A 20,283-nucleotide genomic window follows, 5' to 3' on the forward strand; every position below is an offset into this window, starting at 1 on the left:
CGGCATGGGTTTCCTCCAGGTGCTCCGGTTTCCTCCCACAGTCCAAAGATGTGTAGGTTAGTTGGATTGGCCATGGTAAATTGCCCCTATGTCAGGGGAATTAGCAGGGTAAATACCTGAGTTTGGGGATAGGGCCTGGGTGGGATTGTTGTTGGTGCAGGTTCAGTGGGCCGAATGGCCTCCTTCTGTACTGCTGGAATTCTGCAATTTTATGGATGCAGTGACCACAGTCAGTGCTGTAGAAGTAGTATACATATGAAGTAGGAGCCGGAGTAGGTCACCCAACCCCTGATAACCTTTCACCCCCTTGTTAATCACTCTGCCTTAAAAATGTTCAAAGGTTCTGCTTCCATTGACTTTTGAGGAAGAAAGTTCCAGGGACTCACCACCCTTGGACAAAACATTTCTCCTCATCTCCATCTTAAACAGGCAACTCCTTATTAGCTCTCTGACAAGGGGAAACACAGGGCAGAATTTTCCATTCCCTGCACAGAATGCGGGCTTTGGCAGGAAAACCGGAGTGGGATTCAATGCAGGTATCATCTGGAGGCCTGGCCCACGCCGTCACACTGGCAGGCGGGGCTAGAAAATGCCAGCAGCCAGGAATCCTGAGTACATGGGTGGCACACTGATTAGCACTGCTCCCTCACAGCGCCAGGAATCCAGGTTCAATTCCCGGCCTCAGGTCACCGTCTGTGTGGAGACTGCACATGCTCCCCGTATCTGTGTGGGTTTCCTCCGGGTGGTTTGGTTTCCTCCCACAGTCCAAAAGATGTGCGGGGTAGGTGCATTGACTGTGCTAAATTGTCCCTTAGTGTCCAAAGATATGCAGGTCAGTTGGGTTGGTCATAGTAAATTTCCCCTTAGTGTGGGGAATTAGGAGGGTAATTGTGTGAGGTTATGGGAATAAGGCCTGGGTGGAATTGTGGTTGGTACAGACTTGATGGGCCGAATGGCCTCCTTCTGCACTGTCGGGGTTCTATGAGTCTTTGGAACTCCCTTCCTCAAAAGACAGTGGGAGCCGAGTCCTTGAATATTTTTCAGGCAGAGCAAGATTGATTCTTGATTAACAAGGGGGTGAAAGATTATGGGGTTTGGGCAGGTATGTGGGATTGAGGTGATAATTAGATCAGCCATGATCTTATTGAATGGTGTAGCAGGCTGGAGGGGCCGAGTGGCCAACTCCCGCTTCTAATTCAAATACTCATCATGAGTTGGTTAAGTGCGGCCAACGTTATAAATAACTCGGAAAGATGCACAGTGTCCTATTTGACTCGTGTAAATTTAGAACCGTTGGTAACATTTTAATCTTATTTTTCAAAAGCTAAAAGAAGATGTCAAGCACAAGCAGAAAGGTCCCCGTCGACTGGAAGACACTTAATCCTCAGACTGCTGGTAACTCCAGGACAACAACTGTCCTCAAAGGTTTCAGCTCTCGCACTGTAATCCAGAAAAACTCCCCAACGTTACTACTTTGGAGATCAGCCACTTATCACCAACGTAAGAAATGCAGAAACAGAAGGAGGCCATTCAGCCCCTCGACTCTGTTCCATCTCCACTCCATTCATTTGCCTTGGCTCTGTATCCTTTGGCGCCCTTCCTCAACATTTATCCATTGTGAGCTTGAAAGGTCCAGCCCCCACCCCCCCCCCAACCCTGCCCCTGGCAGGCCTTTATGGGAAGATTCCATGGCCAGGATTTTCCAGCCCTGCCGACAGTGGGTTTTCCAGCAGGCAGAGGCGTTTCGGCATTGGCTGCCCATGAGATCTTCCAGCCCCACTGAAGTCAATGGCCATTTGCATTGCTCACAGGCTGCACCACCAGATAACCCATCTCGGGGGGGTTCATCTTCAATAGGACTGGAAAATCTCATTGGAGGGAAGGGCTGGAAAATCCCATCCCACCTTTCTCACTTCACTCTTGAATGGCCCTTGCTCTGATTTTAAAGGTGCTGGTAGGAATTCTCTGGCCTCGCCTGCAGCTGGGATTCTCCAGTTCTGCTGCAGCAAATGGCAATTTGGCTGAGCGTGAAATTCTCCATTCCTTCTGGTAACAGGGCGTGCAAGACTGGACAATCCCAGTCAATGTTTCTTTGCCCTTAATTCCTGTGCAAGAGAACTGAGTTTCTCCGTAAGACCCAATCTAAACACTGACATATTAACCAGATTGATCTGATCACTGGAAGCTGTTGTATGTAAGAGTGGACAAGTGAAGTTTAAGCAAATTGTCCTCAAGAATGTCACCCTCTAAGGATTATTCTATTTTAAACAATCTGTAGCTTCAATGATTCACAGGTGATGTCACCATTTCTGAGCCACAAATACAACAGAAAGTCTCTTGATGTCTCCCAGATAACTTTTGAGTTTAGATAAGAAAAAAGACCGCGAGATTCCCTGATTATTAGCGGACAATCTGCAGCAATTGGATCCATTTACAATTTTTTTTTGGGATATACATCTATAGCTGGCTGCAAGTTTGCTCTGCAAAAACAGGTTTGGCTCATTATACTTGTCGTGTTGGGCCTTGCTGAGGCCACACCTGGAGTATTGTGTGCAGCTTTGGTGTCCTTAACTAAGGAAGGATGTCCTTGCTGTAGAGGGAGTGCAGCAAAGGTTTACCAGGCTGATTCCTGCGATGGCAGGTCTGTCATAGAGGTTTACAGCATGGAAACAGGCCCTTCGGCCCAACTTGTCCATGGCGCCTTTTTATCAAACCCCGAAGCTAACTCCAATTGCCTGCATTTGGCCCATATCTCTTTCGATCCATCGTACCCATGTAACTGTCAAAATGCTTTCTAAAAGACAAAATTGTACCCGTCGTATAAGAAGAGACTAAGTCGGTTAGGATTATACTCACTGGAGTTTAGAAGAGTAAGAGGGGATCTGATAGAAACTTATAAAATTCTAACAGGATTAGACAGGGTAGACTCAGAAAGAATGTTCCTGATGGTGGGGGAGTCCAGAACTAGGGGTCATAGTTTGAGGATAAGGGGTAAACCTTTTAGGACTGAGGTGAGGAGAAATTTCTTCACCCAGAGGGTGGGGAATGTGTGGAATTCACTCCCACAGAAAGTAGTTGAGGCCAAAACGTTGTGTGATTTCAGGAAGAAATTAGATATCACTCTTGGGGCTAAAGGGATCGAGGGATATGGGGGGGAGGGGGGGGATCAGGATATTGAATTTGATGATCATCCATGATCAAAATGAATGGTGGAGCAGGCTCGAAGGGCCGAATGGCCTCCTCCTGCTTCTAGTTTCTATGCTCCTATGGCTGGATTGATTGGATTGAGCCTTACTGCTAATCCAGAGGTTTTCTAACCAGTGTGGAGTACGTAGCATAATACCACTTGTTATTTCAGGACCAGAATTTTCCGGCTGTTCACGCCAGCTGGGATTCTCCAGTCCTGCTGCAGCGAGCAGAGATTTGGCTCGGTGCCAAGTTCTCCGTTCTCGCCAGAAGCGGTGAACGGCTGGAGAATTCCGAGCCAGAGTGTTTGAGACATCACACTGGCACTGAGGTGGCAAGGTTGCTGGGTTATGGGGTGCCAGAACTTCAAGCCTTTGGTTCCCCGCAAAAGACCGTAAGAATACACATGGTGTATTCCCCATTCTCAGCCGTGCCAGTGTGAGGGCTCGTTCCCAGAAATGCAGAAGAGAAGAAAGTTTGTTACTTGGGAAGTCAGTGGTGTCGTGGTATTGTCACTGGATGAGTAATCCAGAGACCCAGGCTAATACTCTGGGGACCTGAATTCGAGTCCCACCATGGCAGATGGTGAAATTTTAAATCTGGAATTAAGGCTGGAATTCTAAAGTAAAGTTTCCTCCCACAGTCCAAAGACGTGCTGGTTAGGGTGCATTGGCCGTGTTAAATTCTCTCTCAGTGTACCCGAACAGGAGTGTGGCGACTAGGGGATTTTCACAGTAACTTCATTGCAGTGTTAATATACATCTACTTGTGACAAATAAATAAACATTTTGGTCCTTTCCTTACCCAGTCTGGCCTATATTTGACTCTAGATCCATTGTGGTTGGCTCTTAAAGGGTCTAATCATAGAAATCATAGAAGCCTACAGCACAGAAAGAAGCCATTCGGCCCATCGAGTCCGCATCTACCACAATCCCACCCAGGCCCTACCCCCATATCCCTACATATTTTACCCACTAATCCCTCTAACCTACGCATCTTAGGACACTAAGGGACAATTTATCATGGCCAATCCCCCTACCCTGCAGACATGGAGAGAATGTGCAAACTCCACACAGACAGTGACCTGAGCCAGGAATCGAACCCAAGACCCTGGCGCTGCGAGGCAGCAGTGCTAACCACCGTGCTGTCAAGGGGCAATTAGGGAATAAGCAACAAATGCTGGCCCGGCCAGCGACGCCCACATCCCGTGAAAGAGTAACAAAAATGTTAATATAAAAGTAACATAATATAAAACACTCCTGTTTCTTGCATTTCTTAATTGAAGAAGTGATTTGTCTCCCAACAATCTCTTCAAAGAAACAGTCTTGTCGAATGAACTTGGAGTGGAATATGACAGGCGGAGTTTCCCGTATCCCGCCTGCCACGGGAATCGTAGTGGGTGGGACACAGATCCTGCAAAGATCCATTGACCTGGGGTGGGATTTTCCAATCTTGGGGTGCGCGCAACCAGAAAGTCCCAATGACTTCAGATCCAATGACCTGAACCGAGCCTGGAGCCCTCACCAAGTTGCCCTGCGTTCAATCACTTTCTTTTCAACCCCAAGCCCTCTCAAACTGATGGAGCAAATCGGACAATTCAATTTTAATTCCAAGAAACATTGGCACGGACAAAATTCCGGGATAAAAGCATGGTTTTGCTTTCTGCACCCCCTCACCCCAAACCACTCCACCAACCCCTACGGTTACTCGAGCGCGCAATGTTCTTCCAAGATGCTGTGTTAGACGTGAAGTCAAAGGCACTCGCTGCCCGCGTGCGGGTATGCCAACCCTCCAATGATCCAACCCATGCGACCCACAAGGCTTTGCGGAAGCTCAAAAAGGGGCGTGAAAGAATGAAACATCGCAAGTGCCAAGATGGTGGAATGGTTTGCCCATTCAAGCAAGCTGGCAGTGGTTTGGAGTATGAAATCTTTTGCCCCTGTGGTACCGGGGGATGGGGAGGGGGCAATAACTGGTAGGGGTTAAAGCTTTGGCATGTATCGATGGTGATATTAGTCATGCAATATGGTGATGGAACTGCATGGAAGGGACTGGAGTTATTCTGCTCAATCCAGCCATTTGCTTTCCGATTGAATGCTCTTACAAGGGCTCATCGCAAAAGCAACCACAGCACAGAATCGGATTTACAGAATAGGGGATGAATTGGTTTCCTGGATCTCATGAACAGCGAGGGTAAAGTCCCCCACTGGGCCAAGCTGGCTGGAATTCCCCAGCCTCCTGTCAGCAAGTTTCATGGCAGCGGGGAGGTGCTGTTTGCCAGCAGTGGGATCTTCCAGTCCCACCCGCTGCCAATGGGACTCCCCGCTGCAGCCAGGAAACGAGTGGTGGGGGGAGAGGCACAGCCGGCGGGAACCCACCACTAGCGAACGGCCGGAGAATCCCAGCGCTGCTTGGTCTCTCTGCTTTTCTCCCTTTCTCTCTTGAAGCGGCCATCTTGGAGTCTGGTTTTATCCATGATGGCTGCCCCGTGTTACCACTCTCAATCAGGAAGCGTTAGCAGACCATGTTGAGGGTTTAGGTGGGGTGGGGAGGGGGTAGAATCTGCTTACAGCCACCAGGGTCAGAACGAGCCCTCCTGCCCAATCCATTTCCTCTCTCTAACAAGCCTTCAGCCGGTCATACCACCACCACCATGGCCTCTGGGCCTCAATGGTCAATTCATACAGCCACACAGTGGGCTAAACGTGACGCCGCCCTCTTTGGAATTTAGGCCGTGCTTCAACGCTGTCCCAATAGCTACCCTGCGCCCCAACAAAGGGGTGCGTACCAGGCGCAGGAGTCGACTGGTTTCAAGTCAAATGGAAGGAGAGTTTGAAACAAAGACTGGGAACGACATGACACGTGTGCAGGCAACACAGCAAGCCAGCAGGAACATGCAACAAACAGGCACCAACATGCCAAAAGACAGCAAACACGGTACAAGGAGACGATGCAAGGTCCGCAACGGGCAGGAGGCACCTTTGTCAATTTAAATATCGGTCTCTTGAAACAGAATCCCAAACTTTGGAGCAAAACGACTCGCAATTTGCTTATTTTGCTGAGTGTTGGAGGGGTTTTTTTCCCACAAAGCGCTTCAAAGTGATATTTGATAAAGGAGTTAATTTTTTTTTACCTTTCCATCAACCATTCTGGTCAAATACAGCTCAGGTTATAGAGTACAGCTCCCACTCCTCCATCCAACATTGTACCTTAGCTCCAACTTTCAAATAGGCCCTTTTGCAACAATTGAGCACTTCTACTCCTCAAACTAGCCATCCCCATGGGCAGCAGCGTGGCACAGTGGTTAGCACTGCTGCCTCACAGTGCCAGGGACCCGGGTTCAATTCCTGGCTTGGGTCACTGTCTGTGTGGAGTCTGCATGTTCTCCCCGTGTCTGCGTGGGTTTCCTCCAGGTGCTCCAGTTTCCTCCCACAGTCCAAAAGACGTGCTGGTTAGGGTGCATTGGCTATGCTCATTTGCCCCTTAGTGGCAGGGGGAACTAGCTAGGGCAAATGTGTGGGGTTATGGGGATAGGGCCTGGGTGGGATTGTGGTCACTGCAGACTTGATGGGCCAAACTGCCTCCTTCTGCATTGTAGGGATTCTACGATGCTCTGATTTCAATCCCATCTGTCTACACTGGAGTCAAATTTATGTCCAAGAGTGCCTTTAACTACCCTATCCCATTCCTAACCTGCACATCTTCAGACTGTGGGAGGAAACTGGAGCACCGGAGGAAACCCACGCAGACATGAGGAAAATGTGCAAACACCACACAGTCACCAAGCCAGGAATTGAACCCAGGTCCCTGAGACTGTGAGGCAGCAGTGCTAACCACTGTGCCGCTCCAAGCGATGTTAATGCTCAAGTGTTTCACATATAGAAGCTCCCTCCATCCCTTCTGCACGGGACACTGATCACGCTGAAAGCAAGGTGTGGAGAGTCTGCAGAAGGATCTAGATAGGCTGGGCGAATGGGCCAGGAAATGGCAAATGGAATTTAATGTTGGCAAGTGTGAGGTGGTCCACTTTGGTAGGAAGAATGGTAGGAAGGACTATTACTTACGTGGCGAAAAACTGCAGCAGGCGACGGTGCAGAGGGACCTCGGGGTCCTTGTGCATGAGTCGCAAAAACCCAGCTTGCAGGTGCAGCAGGTGGTCAGGAAGGCAAATGGGATGCTGGCCTTCATAGCGAGGGGGATTGAATATAAAAGTAGGGAGGTCTTGCTGCAGCTGTATAGGGCATTGGTGAGGCCGCAGCTGGAGTACTGTGTGCAGTTTTGGGCGCCGCACCTGCGCAAGGATATTTTGGCCCTGGAGGGAGTGCAGAGGAGGTTTACTAGGCTGATACCGGAGTTGAGGGGATTGAGCTATGAGGAGAGGCTGAATAAACTAGGCTTGTACTCGTTAGAGTTTAGAAGAATGAGGGGAGATCTCATTGAGACGTATAAGATGATGGATAGAGGTGGAGAGACTCTTCCCGCTCAAAAAAGACAGTAGGACTAGGGGGCACAGCCTCAAGATAAAGGGGAGGCGGTTTAGAACGGAGTTGAGGAGGAACTTCTTCACTCAAAGGGTGGTGAATCTCTGGAATTCTCTGCCCGTTGAAGTGGTGGAGGCTGCCTCGCTAAATATTTTTAAGAAGCGGGTTGATGGGTTCTTGATAAGAGAGGGGATTAAGGGTTATGGGGAGAGGGCGGGAAAGTGGAACTGAGCCACGACAGATCAGCCATGATCTTATTGAATGGCGGGGCAGGCTCGAAGGGCTAGATGGCCTACTCCTGCTCCTATTTCTTATGTTCTTATGTTCTTATGTACAAAGAGTCGTGAATGAAGCCCAATCCATCACACAAACCAGCCTCCCATCCATTGACTCTGTCTACGCTTCCCACTGCCTTGGAAAAGCAGCCAGCATAATTAAGGACCCCACACACCCCGGACATTCTCTCTTCCACCTTCTTCCATTGGGAAAAAGATACAAAAGTCTGAGGTCACGTACCGACCAACTCAAGAACAGCTTCTTCCCTGCTGCTGCCAGACTTTTAAATGGACCTACCTTATATTAAGTTGATCTTTCTCTACACCCTAGCTGTAACCGTAACACTACATTCTGCACCTCCTCCTTTCCTTCTCCCCTATGTACTCTATGAATGGTATATTTTATCTGTATGTGCACAAGAAACAATACTTTTCACTGTGTCCCAATACATGTGACAAAAATAAATCAAATCAAATCAAAAACTCAGCTTGACACATTTAGCAGGGACCATTTCACAAACATTTCCCAAGATCAGGAGATGTATTTCAAGAGACCGACCTTGTAATGTTCCAAAACACATTTCTCTATACCCATGCTTTTCACATGTCGGACTCCAGGGTTCAGCACTGATCGAGGTGTCTGAAGCCTGGCATAGTCGTGTTAACTTAAACACCCTGCATGCGGGATGATTGGAAGCAATCCTTTACAGGCACATCGGCAGGCAACCATACTCTGACAGCCAACTGTGTAATGGACTACCGGAATTGAGTGAAGCTGTTTTTTTTCACCCCGACTGCACATGCTCCCAACTAATGCACAAATGTTCCTTTGGTCTCACCAGTGTCTGGATCACAGTAGCTTAAAGTCAATTCGGCAGTCTGTTACAGCATTGTGGGCCGTGCACACAACTCACACACAACATCACTGCTTCCATATGGTTCCTTGGACATCAATAATCTCGCTGTTGACAGGACAGCTTCCTGACAGGCTTGCAAGTTCAGGGTTGAGGACTTCCCTGATCATTTATTGTCGCTATCACAAAAGCTAGAACTTCAAAGCCTTCTTATTTTCAGACTTGTTCACATGAGGTAAAGTTGGCCTGAGCTGCACCCATTTATACTTATTTCCGAAATAAGTCATATGAACAAATTTGACTTTGCTCCGCCAGCCTAAAATGGGCCTGATTGAGAGATTAGTGACTCACTGTTTCCCCATGTTCCTGTGAATCAGAACTTTTTTTATTTAAGGTACTGGGACACTTGAATATCATTGCTGTTCCAAAATATTATCCGGTTTTCACCTCTTGATCTATTTTGTACTCCATCTTACCTCCAACCAAAATTAAAATACCCTCTTTCAATGACAGAACCTTTGTGTCAGACAATGACTATTTTGACCAGGAGCGGCCATTTTGGGTTTGAAACTTGTGTCAGACAATGACTATTTTGACCAGGAGCGGCCATCTTCGGTTTGAATTTTATGTCAAACAATGGCTATTTTGACCAAGAGTAGCCATCTTGGGTTTGAACCTTGAGCCAAGCGATGACTATTTTGACTGAGAGCGACCATCTTGAGTTTGAATCTTGTGTCAAACAATGACTATTCTGACCAAGGGCGGCCATCTTGGGTTTGCATCTTGTGGCAGATGAAGATTGCTTTGACCGAGTGCCGCCATCTTGGCTTGAATCAAGCGCACGATTGGTTACTGTGTTGCTAAGGAGCCTGACCAACAGGAAGCAGTGACATTCATGTGACCATCAAAGTGTGCAGAAATATGGAGGCTTGTAAATGAAACACAACAATGTGAGGATTCGGGTATTTTTCCCCATTTTTTTTGTTTAGGCCTCACAAAATGTTGGGACACAGATATAGACACAAGAGGGAATGGCTGCACACTTTCCCTGCCACATGCGCAGTTACAAACCTAAGTAACTATGTTGGGCTACGTCGTGAGGACTTCTCGCTGGTTTCTCAGCAGGGTCCGGTGTCTTGTAAACCAACTGATCAGGGTCTGAGCTACTGGTAGTTGTCAGAAATATTAAACCTGTGCATTCAAGATGGATGGGAGGTGGAGGGAGAAGAAGGGGGAAAAGAAGAAGATGAGTTAGAATCCAAAAGACAATGCGCGACAGAGGGAGGTGACTGAACGAGTGGCTGAGGGTTCCACCACGGTTAAACAGTCATGTTGATGACTTTCAAATTATGAGAGAGAGAGAGAGTACTGTGCGGTTCAGAATAAGCAGGAACATATTTGCTACTCAAGATGACCCCCCCCCCCCGGATACCAGTTTCATTGCAATTCCTGCTCCCAGGGACAGGAAGAGCTAAGGTTGCCATGGAGGCCAATATGCTCCAAGATAAATGTTGTGGCTATGGTGTCAACATGGTGAACACTGGGTCAAGATAGGGCACCATCCAGTAAGACAGTGGCCTTAGACAGAACAATCCGTGCCTCGTTAGTGGGTGGGGAGAGGTGGGCGCAACCCAGAATGCATTGTGGTGCAACATGTTTGCAAGGAGGGACAACCCACAATGCATTGTGGTACAACATGGTAACACCAAGTAAATGTGGCATCCTCCCTGCAAAGCACAGCAAAGTTTGGGAGTACATTGAAAAAAATCAAAATGGCCACCAGGGAACCAAACCAGATTTGACCCTGGAGAGGGACCTGGGTGGAGAGGGTAAATTATGCTGCCGTTTAACTGAAATGGAATTCTCAGCCATCTTGGGAAGCTTCCAGTCACCTCTCTCTGTCTGCACTGATTAGGTTATCCTACCTAAGTAACTATTGGCAGGTACAGGGACCAGTTCAGCTTCCTGTTTCCTTTCATCACCCGCTTCATACGGACCGTCGTCATAGATGCCCAAGTAGACCAAAGAATGACTCAACTGTTCTGTCCGAACATTACCTAAAAATATCAAGAGTTAAATGAAACAAAGACACAAAACACAGCTTGCCCCCTAGATAAATCCGCGACACATTAGCAACAGTACACAGCCCAGCTTAGGGCCTCTGCCTTAAGATTGTGGGATTAATCAAATCCTCGTCACCTCATCCGCAGCCTTCCAAACTCGGCTTCTGGATCCCGATTAGGCCATCAGGACCGCTGAATTCTCCTGTCGACCAATGAGTCAGCAGGAACTAGGGTTTGGAACTAGATTGGGAAGGAGTGGGGTGGATGGAATTAAATGCAAAATTTGATCAAATAGGCTGGAAGTGGGATCAGGGACAGGGACCTGGGGGAATGGCAACTTACTCGAGGGTTGAACTGGCCAAGGCCCAGCCTGGATCTCGAAGTGGGGACAAAGCTCAGAGCAAAATGAGCCCTTCAGAGACGCTTTGCCTGACCTCAAAATGAGTGGGGGAGAAGGTCACAACTCCCCCCCTGCCGCCTTCCCCACGAATGGATTTGCTATTATCTTCTTTTGACAATCAAACATCTTTTCAGCTCTGCACACTCGGAGAGCCTTGTTTTCCAGTGGGCAGCTGCTAACTCTAGGAAGTTAAGAGAAAGCATTCTCTAAATGTCTGCCGATAGTTTAAAATCAGTTCCCAGCAGTGTAGCAATACTTGCTGAGAACCATGGGCGTTTGATCCCCTTTGACTATTCAGACTAACTGGAGATAATTTGCGACCTGCACTACCTCGTCAATAGATGTGTCTAATAGAAGTCACACTTCATACAATGCTTTCCCTCTAACATTTTGCTTCAACCAATAACAATGGTGGAGCATGACTTTAAATTACTGATTCACTGAGAGTTGACTCTCTTCGAATGTATAGCAATGGGGAGGCGATGGTATTATCACTGGCGTATTAATCCAGAAACTCAGTTAATGTTCTGGGGACCCGGGTTCGAATCCTGCCACGGCAGATGGTGGAAGTTGGAATTTGAATTCAGTAAAAAAAAATCTGGAATTAAGAATCTACTGATGACCCATTGTTGGAAAAACCCATCTGGTTCCCTTTAGGGACGGAAATCTGCTGTCCTTACCTGTTTTGGCCTACTTGTGACTCCAAAGCCACAGCAATGTGGTTGACTCTCAACTGCCCTCAGGCAACTAGGGATGGGACCGACACATTGTTGGACGCTAATGCTGGCCAGCCATTGGTGCCTATGTCCCACAGATGAATTGAAACAAAACAGCCCTTCTCCACGAAATGGACCTGAAAGCTTTCGAATGAGCAGTTACAATCTATCCATCGAAGGCTCCTTGAGGGAATTCACAGAATTACTACAGCACGTTTGGCCCACCTAGTCAGCACCCATTCTCCAAATAACTACCTCATCGAGTGGCGCTCTCCCTCCTTCTCCCTAGAACCCTGCACATTCTTCCCTTTCATAGAATCCCTACAGTGCAGAAAGAGGTCGTTCAGCCCATCGAGCCTGCACGGACTTTCTGACAGAGTATCTTACCCAGGCCCTTTCCCCTACCCTATCCCCGTAACCCCACACATTTAGCATGGCTAGTCCGTCTAATGTACACATCTTTGGACACTAAGGGACAATTTAGCATGGCCAATCCACCTCACCTGCACATCTTTGGAGTGTGGCAGGAAACCAGAGCACCTGGAGGAAACCCACGCAGACATGGGGAGAATGTGCAGACTCCACACGGACAGTCACCCAAGTTGGGAATCGAACCCGGGTCCCTGGCGCTGTGAGGCAGCAGTGCTAACCACTGTGCCACCGTGCCCCCCCTTATTTGTGTTTCCCCTCTCTGAGGGGTCAATTAACATTGGCATAGATTTAAGGTGATTAACAGAAAGATCAGAGCGGAAATGAGGAAAAGCTTTTTTCACCCAGAGGGTGGTGGGTGTCTGGAATTCACAGTCTAAGGTGATAGTTGAGGCTGAAACACTTGACTCATTTCAAAGCCACTTGGATCTGAAGTGCTATAACCAGCAAGGGCCATGGACACAGTGCTGGGAAATGGGATTAACACAAGCGTCTGGATTCTTTTTCCTCTTTTTCAGCTGGTGTAGACACGCCGGGCTGAATGGCACGTTCTGCACTGTAATTTTTTTTGAATTAGTTCGTGGGACATTAGCATCGCTGGCTGGGCCAGCATTTATTGCCCATCCCTAGTTGCCCCTTCAGAAGGTGGTGGTGAGCCGCCATCTTGAATCACTGCAGTCCACATGCTGTGAGTTGACCCACAGTGCTGTTAGGGAGGGAGTTCCAGGATTTTGACCCAGCGACTGGCACTCAACTGACGAAAGGGCAAACCCCGAAAGCTAGGGGCGTTTACTACCAAATAAACCTGTTGGACTTTAACCTGGTGTTGTGAGACTTCTTACTGCTCTGATAGCCACAGTGTTTATGTACTGAGTCTACTTGAGTTTCTGGTCAATGGTAACCCCCAGGATGTTGACAGTGATGGTTACACCATTGAATGTCAAGGGACAGCGGTTAGAGCTTCTCTTATTGGTGATGGCAATGTTTCTATGAAAATAATTTGGGCCCTTTGGAATTCTGACAGCTTTTGTGTTTCCATGGAGTCGGTTGTCATGGAAGAATTGTTGGCTAATGGACGTGTTCAAGTGATGGAGTCTGGGTAACAAACATCCATCTGTGGAAATTGCCACCTTGAGTAGGCATGTCTGCTACCACTGCATGGGCAGAGCCAAGGATAGAGGGTATGACAGCTTGCCACACAGTCCACCTCGGACACAACAGATGCCCTGGTGCTGGCACCTTTTACTGGCAATGATTGGTTTGACCACCTAACCGGGAAGGCTCCTGGTCTCACAGCTGCCCCCCAGTGGCAGCTCACAGTTAGCGGGACATGGCTAACATCCCGGTCAGCTGTGTAACTGCCACCAACGGTGCAGGTAGCTCGCCACGGCTTCTGTTGGTTTGTAACACACTCCACACTGAACCACCCACTTCAAGTGGCAACCCATGCCAACAGTGAGGAGCAAGAGCTTGGCCCAAAACCCAGGGTGGGCACGGGGCAGTCACCCAATCGCAGGGGTGGAACCTTTTCTTCCTCACCTCCGAACTCTGAAGAGGTAGTGTTTGGAAAAAAGGAGGAACTGAGACTCAAACTATACATAGCCTGAGACTGTCCTGTGGCAATACATCAATAAATGGCAGAACCCTTAAGAGTATTGATAGACAGAGGGATCTGGGTGTACAGGTACACAGGTCACTGAAAGTGGCAACGCAGGTGGAGAAGGTAGTCAAGAATGCATACGGCATGCTTGCCTTCATTGGCCCGGGCACTGAGTTTAAACATTGGCAAGTCATGTTGCAGCTTTATAGAACCTAAGTGAGGCTGCACTTGGAATATAATGTTCAATTCTGGTCACCACACTACCAGAAGGATGTGGAGGCTTTGGAGAGGGTCCAGAAAAGATTTACCAGGATGTTGCCCTGGTATGGAGGGCATTAGCTATGAGGAGAGGTTGGAGAAACTTGGTTTGTTCTCACCAGAACGACAGAGGTTGAGGAGCGACCTGATAGAAGTCTACAAGATTATGAGGGGCATGGACAGAGTGGATAGTCAGAAGCTTTTTCCCAGGGTGGAAGAGTCAATTACTAGGGGGCACAGGTTTAAGGTGCGAGGGGCAAGGTTTAAAGGAGATGTACGAGGCAGGTTTTTTTTACACAGAGGGTGGTGGGTGCCTGGAACTCGCTGCCGGGGGAGGTAGTGGAAGCAGATACAATAGTGAGTTTTAGGGGTGTCTGGACAAATACATGAATAGGATGGGAATAGAGGTCCCCGGAAGGGTAGGGGGTTTTAGTTCAATCGGACAGCATGGTCGGTGCAGGCTTGGAGGGCCGAAGGGCCTGTTCCTGTGCTGTGATTTTCTTTGTTATTTGTTTGGTGAGGGTTAAGCGGATCTCTTAATGATGTTTTTATGGTGGTTGCCAAAGCAAAAGATGCCAGTTTTTTTTAATCACGCCAACACAAGGTTGGAAATAGCTGACCTTTCCAGTTGTAGGTGCCTGGAGCACCGAACAAAATGTAGTGGTTGTCTGGTGTGAAGCCTGCCGCGATGCCCTGTTGGCAGTACCCAAAGCGCTGGTGCCCCTGCGTGCGCCCCTCGCAGAATTTCCAGTCGCCACCGTCCAGCTCGTCCCGGATCATCAAATCCTCGCTCAGCACGTAGCAGCGGCCAATCATGTCGCGGGTCTCCGCCGGCTGGTTCACGCGTTGCCTCACCTCGTATCGGTGAGCGCAGGTCTGCGGGCAAGAAAGGATAGCGGTGAAAGAGTTACAGCACAGAATCAGGCCATTTGGCCCATCTCCTCCATAGCAAGTCTTTCCCCTTGAGCATCCTCCCCTCCCCATTGCTCCAAGGCCAACCTATCTCAATGGCTATACCCTCTCTGAAAGAGCAATCCGCTGGAGTTCTATCACCCACCCCCGCCACAGAATCGGAGCGGCCGAGGGGCAGACCATGGAAATCATGGAATCCCTACTGTGTGGAAAGAGGCCATTCAGCCCATCGAGTCTGCACCAACCACGACTCTACCCAGGCCCTATCCCTGTAACCACACATATTTACCCAACTAGCCCGTGACACTAAGGGGCAATTTAGCATGGCCAATCCACTTAACCTACACATTTTTGGACACTAAGGGGCAATTTAGCCTGGTCAATCCACCCTAACCTACACATCTTTCGGACTGTGGGGGGGAAACCGGAGCACCCGGAGGAAACCCACATGGGGAGAACGTGCAGACTCCGCACAGACAGTGACCCAAGCCGGAAACGGAACCCATGTCCCTGGCGCTGCGAGGCAGCAGTGCTAACCACTGTGCCATCATGCTGCCCCTATCCATTGACCACAGGCGGGAATTTCCAGTCCCATTCGAGCGAGGCTGTAAAATCCTGCCCATCGTGTTTTAGCAAGGAGATTAAATCAGTCCCTTTAGACATCTACTGTCATTTCCCCCTTTTATACGTGAATGACTGCCTCCAAATGTACCCCCCCTCCATGTCCCCAAAGTGAGAGCTGGTTTCAATGCAGTTAATGGTGTTAGGTAGTCGACCGATAAGAGGTAAGCTTACAGGAAGGTACGTTTGTCGGGTGACTGTGCCCAGTTGAATGTGGGTAAAAGTGGAGCGACTGGGATGGGGATTTGATCTCAGAACCATCCAGCTATGGGATAAGCTGGTTGTGTGGCCAGATTGCCACAAGTCGTTGCCTGTATTGTGAAGGTGAGTAAACCCCGGTTTAGGTTTTTTATTTCGAGAGAACCATGTGATCAAAGAGCCTGAACCAGTTCAAAACACTTCAAAGCAAAAAGAGTCACTTTAACATCCGCTCATTTTGCTTCCCTTCCCTCTTCCTGTGGGTGCAGCTAACATTAAGAGAGGGTCGGGGGGGTGGGGAGCATGGAAGGGGGATGGGAGGGGGAGGGGGAGAGCCTGACACTGAAGATTAATGGATGAATCTCGGCAGAGAGGCCTGGATTACCCCTGAAGTGGCTCTGTTGATAGATCAGTTCCACTGCTGTGTGCCATTCGGTTCCCTGGGTACTTCCAATGCTGGGTTTGACTTTGCTGTCCGCATCTCCTCAGGGAACGTTGGGATGCTGTCCCACACTTGCTCACCCATGCAGCCACACGTTGTGTGGGGGACCAGGCACTGAGTGTCAGCCAACTGCTCAACCATGGGGGGAGAATGGTCCACATCCATGAGCGTTCCGGAAGCAGCCACCGGACGGCAAGCATGAGTAGCAGGTTTGACCTTTGGTTTTGCCGCTAATGGGGGCTCTGAGGCTAATTGCCATGGCTGTAACTCGGTAACTGGCGAAAATCCCCAGTCAACGTGATTCCTGTCTAAACTCCTCACAGTAACTTACAGAGTTGAAGAGCTCCCTCAAAACTGAGGCGATCATTAAGTTATAGCAAAAAAGTAGCATTATTTATACCTCATTAACCCAGTATATCCTTAAAGTTCTGTAACCAGTGCTGACCCTCCTAATGTTACTCCTGAATAATATTTTTAGACATCTGAGGTTCAAATTGATTTTGAATTTAATATGGCCTGTAACTAGTTGACAGCTTTTCAAAAATATCATTGTTGAACATTCCTGCCTTTCCCAACAAGGTGAAGTTATTAATCTTTCCAAACCATCAACTCACCACAACTTTCCCTCCAATTCCTTGGCTTTTCACAGTCACTCCCAGCCACTGGTTTTCTTTACTCTCCCGCCTCAGGTCAACTGCAAAAGACAGAAGGAGGTACGACGGGTCGGCTACTGCACTCAAACAATCCGGTCACACCCACACATATTCATCAACACCTCACGGCGAACAAGGCGGCCATTCAGCCCATCAAGCTTGCACCAACTCTCAGAACGAGCACCCCAGCCAGGCCCTCTCCCCTCCCCTATCCCTGTAACCCCACACATTTGCCATGGCCAATCCACCTAACGTGCACATCTTTGGATATTAAGGGATGATATAGCCACCTGCGCACCGAAAGGAAACCCACACAGACGCAGGGGAGAACGTGGGTTTTCTCCGGGTGCTCCAGTTTCTTCCCACAGTGAGAAGATGTGCGGGTTAGGTCGATTGGCCATGCTAAAATTGCCCCTTCATTGTTGGCCAATCTGATGACTCAAAAGCTTTTTTGCATCAGTTACGAAGAATCCTACCCAATGACAAAGAAGTGCTGCCCCTCCTAAAAACAGCATTGCAACCGAGTGTACACACAATAAAAACTCCTCTGAAACAAAGTCTAAGTCCATCTTGAAGATCCTGAGGGGGTATTGACAGAGCAGATGTGAAGAATGTTTCTTCTTGTGAGAGATTCTAGAACTAGGAGGTCACTGTTTAAAAGTAAGGGGTCATTCATTTAAGATGGAGACGAGGAGAAATGTTTTCTCTCAGAAGGTGGTGAGTTTCTAGAACTTTCTATTCAAAAGGCAGCAGAAGCAGAGTCTTTGAACATTTTTAAGGCAGAGCAGCTTCGGTTCTTGATCAACAAGGGGTGAAAGGTTATCGGGGGTCAGCAGGGTTCAGATTTGAGGTTACGATCAGATTGGCCGTGACTTTTTTTGAATGGGTAGGGCAATGACCTAGTGATATTATCGCTAGACCCTTAATCCAGAAACTCAGCTGATGTTCTGGGGACCCGGGTTCGAATCCTGCCATGGCAGATGGTGGAATTTGAATTCAATAATAAAAATCTGGAATTAAGGATCTACTGATGACCATGAAACCATTGTCAGAAAAACCCATCTGGTTCACTAATGTCCTGGAGCCAAGGAAATCTGCCGTCCTTACCCAGTCTGGCCTACATGTGACTCCAGACCCGGAACAATGTGGTTGACTCTCAACTGCTTTCTGAACAAGGGCAGTTAGAGATAAGCAATAAGTGTTGGCCAGCCAGTGACACACTTTTTTCCTCTGGAGCATAGGAGGCTGAGGGGTGATCTTATAGAGGTCTATAAAATAATGAGGGGCATAGATCAGCTAGATAGTCAATATCTTTTCCCGAAGATAGGGGAGTCTAAAACTAGAGGGCATAGGTTTAAGATGAGAGGGGAGAGTCCAGAGGGGCAATTTTTTCACACAGAGGGTGGTGAGTGCCTGGAACGAGCTGCCAGAGGTAGTAGTAGAGGCGGGTACAATTTTGTCTTTTAAAAAGCATTTAGACAGTTACATGGGTGAACATAAGAACATAAGAAATAGGAGCAGGAGTGGGCCATCTAGCCCCTCGAGCCTGCCCCGCCATTCAATAAGATCATGGCTGATCTGTCGTGTCTCAGTTCCACATTCCTGCCCTCTCCCCATAACCCTTAATCCCCTTGCCTATCAAAAACCTATCAACCTGCGTCTTAAAAATATTTAGCGAGGCAGCCTCCACCACTTCAACGGGCAGAGAATTCCAGAGATTCACCACCCTTTGAGTGAAGACGTTCCTCCTCAACTCCGTTCTAAACCGCCCCCCGCCTTTATCTTGAGACTGTGCCCTCTAGTCCTGCTGTCCTTTCTGAGCGGGAAGAGCCTCTCGATGGGTCTAGAGGGATATGGGCCAAATGCAGGCAATTGGGATTAGCTTTGGGGTTTTAAAAAAAAGGCGGCACAGACAAATTGGGCTGAAGGGCCTATCTCCATGCTGTAAACCTCAATGACTCTCTGTCCCACAAATTAATAAAACGATGTAGCAGGCTCAAGGAGCTGAAAGGCCTACTCCAGCTTCTTGTTCCTAAGTTCTGACAACAACAAGTTGCATTTATATAGCACTATTAATATTGTCACATCTCTTAAGATGCATTAACAAATCAAAGGAGACATTAAGACACTGCAGGAGATGGTCTTGGCCAACGAGGCAGATTGTAAAGATTGTCTTCAAGGGGGAGATGCAGGTGTAGAGGCGGAGAGGTTTAGGGAGGGAAATTGAGAGCTTTGGTCCACGGGTGTCTGTGCGGAGTCTTCACGTTCTCCCTGTGTCTGCGTGGGTTTCCTCCGGGTGCTCTTGTTTGACGAATATCGTGAAGAATTTCACTCATCCCTCACAATCTTATCACGAGAGGATTTGAGTATCGGGATAGGGATGTTTTACTTCAATTGTACAGGGCATTGGTGAGGCCACACCTGGAGTATTGTGCGCAGTTTTGGTGTCCTTATCCGAGGAAGGATGTCCTTGCTATAGAGGGAGTACAGCGAAGGTTTACCAGGCTGATTCCTGGGATGGCAGCTCTGTCATATGAGGAGAGACTAAGTCGGTTAGGATTATATTCACTGGAGTTTAGAAGAGTGAGAGGGGATCTCAGAGAAACTTATAAAATTCTAACAGGGTTAGACAGGGTAGATTCAGAAAGAATGTTCCTGATGGTGGGGGGAGTCCAGAACTAGGGGTCATAGTTTGAGGATAAGGGGTAAACTTATAAAATTCTAACAGGATTAGACAGGGTAGATTCAGAAAGAATGTTCCCGATGGTGGGGGGAGTCCAGAACTAGGGGTCATAGTTTGAGGATAAGGGGTAAACCTTTTAGGACTGAGGTGAGGAGAAATTTCTTCACCCAGAGGGTGGGGAATGTGTGGAATTCACTCCCACAGAAAGTAGTTGAGGCCAAAACATTGTGTGATTTTAAGAAGAAATTAGATATCGCTCTTGGGGCTAAAGGGATCGAGGGATATAGGGGGGAGGGGGGAGGGATCAGGATATTGAATTCGATGATGAAAATGAATGGTGGAGGAGACTCAAAGGGCCGAATGGCCTCCTGCTTCTTCGAGTTTCTGCATTTCTAATCTCGGTGTACTTAAAACTCTTTCTTGCTCCTTTGATTTATGTCTTTGGCCAGTTGGTTACCACCATCCAGGGAGGAGTGGTTGCCTAGCAACCTATCAGGAGGCTCAGACACGAG

At 48.3% G+C, this 20,283-nt stretch overlaps 1 protein-coding gene across 1 annotated transcript in view; it reads right to left on the reverse strand.

Annotated features, from left to right (window-relative positions):
* Positions 1–20,283, reverse strand: part of LOC145361843 (integrin alpha-7-like) — a 149,429-nt gene that overhangs the window by 61,663 nt on the left and 67,483 nt on the right. The window contains 3 exon segments of the mRNA XM_080217811.1: positions 10,722–10,853; positions 14,883–15,138; positions 17,050–17,129. Of these exon segments, the coding sequence (XP_080073937.1) occupies positions 10,722–10,853; positions 14,883–15,138; positions 17,050–17,129 (468 nt within the window).

This window comes from Carcharhinus amblyrhynchos, chromosome X, assembly GCF_965287045.1.
Source record: "Carcharhinus amblyrhynchos chromosome X, sCarAmb.v2.hapA, whole genome shotgun sequence".
Taxonomy (NCBI): domain Eukaryota; kingdom Metazoa; phylum Chordata; class Chondrichthyes; order Carcharhiniformes; family Carcharhinidae; genus Carcharhinus; species Carcharhinus amblyrhynchos.